The sequence below is a fragment of the Perissodus microlepis genome, chromosome 10 (assembly GCF_051167445.1).
Source record: "Perissodus microlepis isolate ML-2025 ecotype Zambia chromosome 10, ASM5116744v1, whole genome shotgun sequence".
NCBI classification, from domain to species: Eukaryota; Metazoa; Chordata; class Actinopteri; order Cichliformes; family Cichlidae; genus Perissodus; species Perissodus microlepis.
In genome coordinates, this window is record NC_140470.1 from 24,615,145 (window position 1) to 24,624,785 (window position 9,641).

Sequence of the window (9,641 nt, forward strand, 5' to 3'; positions counted from 1 at the left end):
ATTAAAAACAGATTTAAAAAGAATTGTTAAAATAATCATAGTTTTATTAGGAATTATAGTTTTATTTATTTGTGTTCATTGCATTCTGGAAGCGATTAGAGGGAGAATTGAGGCCACTTATTATCTGCTGTTTTCATTTTGTTAAATTAATATGAAGATATATTTTTTTTAGGTGATCATTTAAACTCGTGACTTTTCCTGTGTCCAGGACTCCACACCTGCTTTGTGTGTAAAAAGCGCGGTGAGGATGTGCGGCGCTGCATGATCCCTGTGTGTGGGAAGTTTTATCATGGCGAGTGCATCGCCAACTACGCCCCGACCGTACCCGTGAACAGAGGTTTCCGCTGCTCCATCCACGTTTGCCTCACCTGCTTCATCGCTAATCCCAACAGCTCCAACATCTCTAAAGGTAATCAGAGGACGCTCAGACCGCACCTTCGCTGTAATCACCCGTCTTGCGCCGTGGCATTTACTCTCCTCTTTACGTCTACAGGTCGGCTGGTACGTTGCGTGCGCTGCCCGGTTGCCTATCACGCTACAGATCTTTGTATGGCAGCGGGCAGTGTTGTACTCTCCAACAACAGCATTGTCTGTCCTAACCATTTCACCCCCCGCCGCGGCGTCAAGAATCACGAACACGTGAACGTCAGCTGGTGCTTCGTCTGCACTGAAGGTACAGATGCTAAAGGAAACTCCAGACCAGACTAAACTGGTTTTGTTGCTGAGCTGTTTTCTTCACCTCAGATTTATATTTTATTTCACCTTACGGTTACGAATTACAGTCAGGTGGAAAATAAAGTACCGGTAAGGTTTTATGTCAGGATATTAATAAATCATCTGGTTCTCACAAAGTATTTTACGATCACCAACACGTGGCATATGTCCAGAATTAGTGTATGAAAAACTTAAGAATACCTTTTATTGTTTCCACAAGAACTAAGATTTTTGTTTAATTCATCATCATCGTTGTTTCAAAGGCTAGAGCTGAAGACCAAATTTCTGCTCTAAGGTAGACTTTCAAACTGTTTCAAACTGGTCCAAAAACATGCAAAATCCAGTGGAGATGCAGCCTCAACAGGCAGAAAAGCATTTAGTGAAATACAGTTTTAATACATTTAAAAACATGGACAAAATTGAAGTAAAATAGACATAAAGCACCCAGAAAGGGTTAGGCCATAGACTAATTTGGACATAATCAAAGACCCAAGGCTCTTGGGAGCTCCCACTTTTTTAGGAATGGAAGTTTCCAGTTTTGATCTGCTCTGGCAGGTGTTCTGGAAAATTTGGTATTTTCCAGTGTCTCATTGTTTACTATCCCCAGTGGGATCGTGCCAACGGACTCCCACAAAATCACCACAGAGTCCCGCAGACTCTGTGGCAGCCAAGCCAAGTAATGATCTTAGAGAAGCAGTTGTTACTGCCTATCTGTCTGGGAAGGGTTACAAGTAGATTTCCAAACAATTTAAAGACCATCATTCTACCGTGAGAACGATCATTCACAAGTAGAAACTGAACACAGCTGTCAAACTTCCCAGAAGTGGACATTCCAGCAAATTTACCCCAACGTTGTTTAGCAAAACTGCAAAAAGCCCAAGAGCTGCATGTCAGACTCTCAAGGCCTCACCTGAAGTTCTTGGTGGTACAATTTGAAAAAAAGAATGAACAAGTATGGCTTGTTTTGAGAGGTTTGTAGGAGAAAGAACATGGCACCACAGCCCAGTTTTCGCATAAGTCGGATCTGAACAAACCACAAGACTACTGGAACAAAGACCTTTGGATAGATGAGACCAAAGGGGAGATGTTTGACTGTAATGCGAGGTGGAGAACTGGGCAAAAACGAAATAAGCCAATCAGCTGCAACATCTTATACCAGCTGCTGATGGTGGAAGTGTGATGATTTGGGCTTTTACAGCAACAGGACCTTAAAGTCATTGAGCCAACCATAAACTCCTCTGTATACATACAGAGTACATATAGGACTAAATGTGAGACCAGCCGTCTGACAGCTAAAGCTTGTCAGACGGCTTCATGATTCATTGATGAGAGGTTAATGCAATGCTGTCCCTCCTCCTGTGCTCCAGGGGGCAGCCTACTCTGCTGTGAGTCCTGTCCTGCTGCATTTCATCGGGAGTGTCTGAACATCGAGATGCCCAAAGGCAGCTGGTACTGCAACGACTGCAAGGCCGGGAAGAAGCCTCGCTATAAAGACATTGTATGGGTCAAAGTTGGGCGCTACAGGTCAGCTATGACCCACAGAGTCTTTTAAATCGGAAAAGTCAGACACACGTCATCAAATCCTTTATTCTCCCATTTTCTGCTCCATAAGGTGGTGGCCGGCAGAGGTCAGCCATCCCAAAACAATCCCAGAAAACATCCAGAGAATGAGGCATGATGTCGGCGAGTTCCCCGTTCATTTCTTCGGCTCCAACGACTACCTGTGGACTTACCAGGCCAGAGTCTTCCCTTACATGGACGTGGACGCCAACAGCAAGGAAAAGATGGGTAAAGGGGTTGATGCGACCTACAAAAAAGGTAGGCAAAAGTAAAATATGTCCTTTGATCGGTTTGATATCATGGTTTGTGTTTGCGATCGCTGACTTTTGACGTCCTTCCTCAGCTTTGGAGGAGGCGGCTGTGCGGTTCCGTGAGCTGCAGGCAGAGAACGAGCTTCGGCAGCTTCAAGAGGACAGGAAGAACGACAGGAAGCCTCCTCCATACAAACACATTAAGGTAATGGAGGTGCCTTTACTTTGAAATCAAGCTGCTTAAATCACAAAGAAACTGTAAAAAGCTTTCTTCATAACTTGACTTAAAAAACGAGGTTTGATTGTAATGCTCAGTGATGAGTGATACACACCTTTCTGACTCATTCAGGTTAATCGACCAATAGGAAAGGTTCAGATCTTCACTGCCGACCTCTCAGAGATCCCCCGCTGTAACTGCAAGAAGACAGATGATAGTCCATGTGGGATGGACTCCGAGTGTATCAACCGCATGCTGCTCTACGAATGCCATCCACAGGTACCGAAACACCTTCATCACGCTCATGCACAGCTACAGATGGATTCACTGACTGATCCAAATCATTGAATTCAGGTGTTCCAGTCACTTCGATGGCCACAGGTGTATCAAATCATACAGACTGCTTCTACAAATATTTGTGAAATTTTTTTTCACATTTTAATCCAGTTAGTTTGGTTTAATTTTTTTCTAGAATTTTATTGTACAAGGTGCATGATCCAAGTGTTTTTACTTATTTATTGAAATTTTCTACGTTCAGGATGTTAAGAAATGCGTTTAAAAATCTACTATGCTGCCACCAATAGCTGTGCTTGACCAATTGGAGTTTAGTGGGGCTAAGACGTAATAGTTGTATTGCTCCAGATCTTCTAAAGTTGAATCGGGATCTTTAGCGGCTCCCTGGCTGCCTGCCCTGGACTTTGCAGCCAGGTGTCGAGTATCTGACCAAGGCCGCTTCTTTACTTGCAGGTTTGCCCGGCGGCCGAGCGGTGCCTCAACCAGGCGTTCACCAAGCGTCAGTACAGCCAAGTAGAGATCTTTAGGACGCTGTCTCGAGGCTGGGGTCTCCGCTGTGTCCATGACATTAAGAAGGTAACCGCAGTGCTGCTGCTGTTGCTGCTGGAATTCCCATCATAAGCCGGGAGTGAATGATCCATGTTTCCCGTATGTGTTTGTTCTCTCAGGGTCAGTTTGTGAGCGAGTATGTCGGGGAGGTGATCGATGAGGAGGAGTGTAGGTCGAGGATCAGACACGCTCAGGACAACAACATCTGTAACTTCTACATGTTAACTCTTGACAAGGTACGGCTCAGAGCCACGTGTGTTTTTAGGGTGTTTTCACATTAGCCTGTTACGTTCAGTTCACTTATGCAGGTGTGTACACATTAATCGCAAAACAACCGCACCAAGACCCTTCGGAGGAGGAGGTCTCATTCAGTTCCTAACCGATTCATTTATGGTGTGAAAGTGATCAGACCTCAACCAACTATCAGGTGAACGTTGGAAGTTTAAATTAACATCTTCCCATAGCCACATGTGTTTTGCATTCTGGGATGCAACAGGGTAACTTCGATGTACAAAGGTCTGTGTGGGCTGGCAACCAGCTGTAAAATGTAAATTATCGTTTCATCATATCTTCCCTAATAACTGCGTGGAAAGAAACCAAACCAGAGGAAAATGCTTCAAGTTTACAAACCCATTAACTAGGGCTGTGCGATATGACCAAAATCTCATATCCCGATATAAGATATCTATCGTCCGATAACGATATAAATCACAAAAATGTAACATTTTCTGTAAATTCTGTGAATCTCGTGCAGCTCGACTTGCGTGAAGTGTTTCCAGCTGGGCGTCGCGTACCTCGAGTCGAGTATTTTAACCGATGCATGAAATGATACATTTTTAGACATAAGTTGTAACGGCCGCCGTTTTCTTTGTAAGTATTTATTACACGGCGTGCTGCGGGGAAAAGCCTGTTCTAACGTTTGAGTCTAAGGTTTATTTTTTTTAGCACCTGACGGCTCTATGTTGCTTTTCATCGGAAAACACTCTGCATCGTCTTTCATATGATTCAGTTTATTTTGAAAAGTCTCAACAGGATCTTGAGCTTTATTGTGAAAGGTTTATGTGGAAAATAAACAAGCGGACACGTGATGCTGTTACCGTCGTTGTTGCTAACGACAAGGCATAAAAACAAGCGCTTGTCTGTCTGTAGTGTGGTTATATTTAATATAAGAGAAAGAGAGAACTTTAAGAAAATAATATAGCCACTACAGTGACCATCAAAACGATGAAAAAATATTGAATAAACAGTTTATTTTGCGACACCACGAAACAAACGATAGCATAAAATGAAACAATAGACGTTTTTATATCGTCATCCGATACATATCGTTATATCGAACAGCCCTACCGTTAACTGATTTGGACCAGAGTAAATGAACTATAACTGTGAAAACGCTGTTAACCTCAAGAGCAACCCTATTCAAGACCACAGAATGCACTAACTGAGGTTTTGCAGCTACGTGGCCGCTTACTATGTGACATTAACTTGTCAGTTATTATGAATGTGTGACAATCATGGTGGCCATGTTGGATCAAGTGAATAAGGCCCCAGTCAAATTGAGTCAGAGCTCAGTTAGTGGCCTCCCCAACTTTGTCTAGCAACCCACCTGTTGTTAGGGAAAATGTGTATTACCCAGTTGTTGTGATTGCTGCAGTCACCCGTAGGACGACATACTTCTCTACAAACAGTGCAAAGCTGTTTGTAGACAAGTCTACAAATGGCAAGGAGTCATTGCCAACCAGCCATGGAAGACATATTTTCCTCTATCAGCTGATTGTCATATCACCTTCAGTATGGAGCATGATTCTTTCAGCTCGTTATGCACCTCCACGTACTTCCAGATGTGAATGACAGCCGCTGGTAGTGTCGCTTTTCTTTTTGAGCAAGTGGTTCTGATTAAAGTTTTTCACCTCACGGCTGGAGGCAGGTAAATGATTACAGGGATCTCTATGACAATTCACTGAAGGAACAGAGTTCTGGGTAAAAAAAACACCAGCAATCCCTTTGTTTCTCTTTCAAGCTCCTCTGTTCCTGATTTGTTTAGTTTGTGCTCTGAGCTGCAGCGTGTCATTCAAGAGAAGACTGCAGCAAGTCCGGCTTGCTTCAGGCACAAGTATAGAGGATAAAGTGGTCAATGTAGTTCTGAGGAGAAATAACAAGTGCATCAACATTAACCAAGGACTTGAGCCTCAACAGGGAACACAGGAGAATGTTTAACGCAGTCCAAATTATGGTTTAAGAAAAAAAAACAGTAGCAAACTGCCACATGGTTAGATTAAATCTAATTAAGATCTAAAATTATTCACTTACACAGAACAGCTTTGGAGTAAAGCCTCTGAACATGAATGGCTTTCCTACATCTCTTGTTTCCTGCCGTCTTTTTTTTCAATCAATACCTCCTGATAGGTATGAATGCACTTCTAACAGAATCGTGTGTTTGGTAGTTTTAACCCAGTTACCAGCAGTAGATGCTTTCTTGGCACTTTGGAAATTTCATGGCCAGGCCTGTGTTTGAGTACAGGTTATAGCTACACCTTCAAACTAGAGACCTATACAGTAATTAAGTTTAATTTCATTTCTTGTTGGATGACTTTGTGTTTTAGGATCGGATCATTGATGCTGGGCCGAAGGGGAACGAGGCACGCTTCATGAACCACAGCTGTCAGCCAAACTGTGAGACGCAGAAGTGGACGGTGAACGGTGACACCCGGGTGGGACTGTTCGCTCTCATCGACATTGCCGCAGGTTCGCCGCCTCTTACAGATCTGAAGATAGAAGTTGTTTCTATCTTGATGTTTGGTGATGCCAGCAAGCTGCTCTCACTCATTTGTGTTTATCCTTTCAGGCATAGAGCTCACCTTCAACTACAACCTGGAGTGTTTGGGCAACAGGAAGACGGTGTGTAAATGTGGAGCATCAAACTGCAGCGGCTTCTTAGGCCTCAGGCCAAAGGTGAGAGGAGGGACACGCCACAAAAATGAATAACCACCTGTGTTTGTTTGGGAATAACCTACTCCTCTGCTCTCTGAACCAGAACAACCCCCCGCCTGATGATAAAGATCGCAAGCTGAAGAGGAGAGGTCACGGCAAGAGGAAGAAAAAGGTGGTGTTGACCAAAGAAAGGGAGGACGAGTGTTTCATCTGCGGAGACGGAGGACAGATGGTGTCATGTAAAAAACCTGGATGTCCCAAGGTTTACCATGCAGACTGCCTGAACCTCACCAAGAGGCCTGCAGGTCAGTGACTTAATTTATTTTGGATTTTCTCTAATCCACACAATATCACCCAGTTTTTATGAAAATAAAATGTAGGATGGTCCCAAAACAGATCTATGCCGCCAAATGTTTATTACAGCTGGTGGAAATGTTGTTGTGGGCCTGAGTGAAATAAAGATTCCTTAATGTTCTTGCATTTGTTGTAGGTCGGTGGGAATGTCCGTGGCACCAGTGTGACATATGCGGTAAGGAGGCTGCGTCCTTCTGCGAACTGTGCGTCAGTTCCTACTGCTGCCAGCACCGTGACGGCCTGCTCTTCATCTCCAAACTGGACGGCAAGCTGTCCTGTAGTGCCCATGACCCCTGCGGGGAACCGCTAGAAGCAGGCGAGATCCGAGAGTACACACCCGAACCCACAGCCCTCACCTCGGGGCTGGGCATGGCGGTCATTCCCTCATCTGCTACTAACACTACCTGCAACGTTAACCCGACTGCCAGGAGGGCCTGGGACGTAAGCACTGGTGCCGGCATGTGCACGTCAGAGTCCTTTCCTGCTTTTTCCATCCCAGTACCTATCACTATTCCCGTCGCAGCTCCTGCAACGTCGCCTCCTCCCAGTAGTTCTGATGCTCCCAGCAGCCCGCACGTGTTCGACCTCCCCCACTACTCGCCCATCTCCTCATATGAGGAGGAGAGGGATGTCTTGGAGGAAGACCTGTTGGCTGAAGAAGAGGAGGAGGAGGAGGAGCTGTTGGAAGAGGGTGATGCAGAGAGGCATAAATCAGACACTAGTGAAGACGACAGAGAGACAGTAATGGAGGAGGAGGGGGTCGAATACCTGGAGCTCAAAGATGAAGAAGAAGAGGAGGAGGAGGATGAAGAAGAGGAGTGACGCACAGAGGATCATTATTTACAGAGTCACTACAGTGAGGAAGCACATGGAGGTTACTCAGTTACAGTCACTGTTAATGTTCAGTATTCAGTTGGATGTATGGAGGGGCTTTTAGGAGAAAACTACATTTAAAAAATAAACAAATTGTGAGGTTTATAAATAAAAAATATAATATAATATAATTTATGTATACACTGACACACATCCAACAATTTTGCAGTTTATTTATGCTTGCATTACATGTAGTTTTACCCTGGTAATCACTCCCTACCTCCATCTACACACCTGCTATGAGTGCACAAAAACTATCCGGACCCGGGACATCAATCATAAGACTTGGAAACACATTTCATCTTTTTTTGTTTTGTTTTCTCACATGTTTGTTGGAGGTGTAGGTCAGGTGTCCTATGAAGCTTTGTGCGGTTAGAGGCAGATGTTTTATGCTAGAAAAGAGAGTCACAGCTGGGTTCGGTTTGTGACTTCTACTGAGTTAAATCGGGATTATGTTTACATCCGTGCAGTTTGAGGCCGTGTCAGAAAAACGTTGTATTTGTCTAGAATTAAACTAGCTGAAGTTCTCTGTGTCCTTTTTAAAGCTTTTCTTTCTAATCTGAACACTGTTGAAACCACCACAACCAACGGAGTTAAACTCGCCCTCGTGGTCCAGTTGTCGGGACACACGATGCTGGCAACACCTGCCACAAAGGCCCGAGTCAACGTACACGCAGGACTCCATAACCTGGGAATATTAATTGTTGCTTATATTAAATCCACTCTCCTCTCCATTTCCAGTTCTTCATGATGACTCACATCAATTAGTTGGTGCTTCAAGATCCAGGACTACCAGTGAAGATATGACAGGCTGCCTGGAATAGTCTTAACCATGCCAACTTTGTCTTTCCTGGTGTTGTTGGGAAAAACAAAATGCAGTATAATGGAATCAACTGTTTTTTAATAGATGTAGATTTGGTTTGCAGCTACAAATAGACTCTAGATTCAAACATTTCATGCCAAAAAAAAAGATTAACTGTTTGAAAGTTAAAGTGTGAAAGATTTCGTGCCATCCTGGGACATTCAGCTCCACTTTTGTTGGACTGCAGGCTCACGTCGTCCATCAACTAATGGTGTGCAACGCGAAATGAACGCTCAGCCTTGCCCTTGCAGTCGGAAAGAAAAGGTAGCACTCAATTGGCTCCAGTGTGTGTGCTGTGCTCTGTAGTCATTATTTATTCGCTGGTCTGTGACGCACAAACGGTGACGAGGGAGGGAGGGAGAGCGGCGGGGTCGGTGCCCTCCTCCCTCGTTCTTGACCCCCACACTTCTCGGGGAAACAAAAGTCTTTCGGAGGGAGCAAAAACGTTTGAAACGGCAGACTCCTGTCACCACGCTTGCACTTGGGTATGTGTTCTTGCCACGTTTCGCTCTGTCTTCAAGCTTAATATTGTCTGTGTGTTATCTGCCAATGCCTTAGAGTGTATTTCTTTGGAGATATTTTTAAGGAACAATGTCGCCCCTGTGAGAGCCAAGTTTCCCTACTAATGCCTTTTTACAGTTGCCCAACAAGAAATGTCTCATTCCAGTGTAATTATGTTAGATCTCAACCACTGACCTGTCAAAACAACTGCTATATAAATATATAAGAAGACATGAAATAAGCATCTTGTGGCTCGTATCTTTTTTTTGTTTTGAGATTAATAATCATAAATCTGAAAAGAGATCTGTGAGATACTTGGATGCTTTTTAAAGCCAATACTATCAGTTTTTAAAATAATTACATTATACCACATTATTATTTAATTAAAATAAATCACACAAGTCAAGGATCCAAATTAGTATGTTTTCACTACTATAGATATATAGAAATATATATATATATATATATATATATATATATATATATATATATATATATATATATATATATATTTTTTTTTTTTTTTTTAATATAT

At 43.4% G+C, this 9,641-nt stretch overlaps 1 protein-coding gene across 5 annotated transcripts in view; it reads left to right on the forward strand.

Annotated features, from left to right (window-relative positions):
* Positions 1 to 9,347, forward strand: part of nsd1b (nuclear receptor binding SET domain protein 1b) — a 33,735-nt gene extending 24,388 nt beyond the window's left edge. For all 5 annotated transcript variants that reach the window (XM_084940779.1, XM_084940780.1, XM_084940778.1 and 2 more), the window contains 12 exons: positions 209 to 409; positions 494 to 673; positions 2,082 to 2,238; positions 2,327 to 2,532; positions 2,618 to 2,730; positions 2,875 to 3,021; positions 3,490 to 3,612; positions 3,705 to 3,821; positions 6,189 to 6,330; positions 6,431 to 6,537; positions 6,620 to 6,821; positions 7,007 to 9,347. In XM_084940779.1, the coding sequence (XP_084796905.1) occupies positions 209 to 409; positions 494 to 673; positions 2,082 to 2,238; positions 2,327 to 2,532; positions 2,618 to 2,730; positions 2,875 to 3,021; positions 3,490 to 3,612; positions 3,705 to 3,821; positions 6,189 to 6,330; positions 6,431 to 6,537; positions 6,620 to 6,821; positions 7,007 to 7,692 (2,381 nt within the window). In that variant the 3' untranslated portion in view covers positions 7,693 to 9,347. The remainder of the gene's footprint in view (positions 1 to 208; positions 410 to 493; positions 674 to 2,081; positions 2,239 to 2,326; positions 2,533 to 2,617; positions 2,731 to 2,874; positions 3,022 to 3,489; positions 3,613 to 3,704; positions 3,822 to 6,188; positions 6,331 to 6,430; positions 6,538 to 6,619; positions 6,822 to 7,006) is intronic.
* The last annotated feature ends 294 nt before the right edge of the window (positions 9,348 to 9,641 follow it).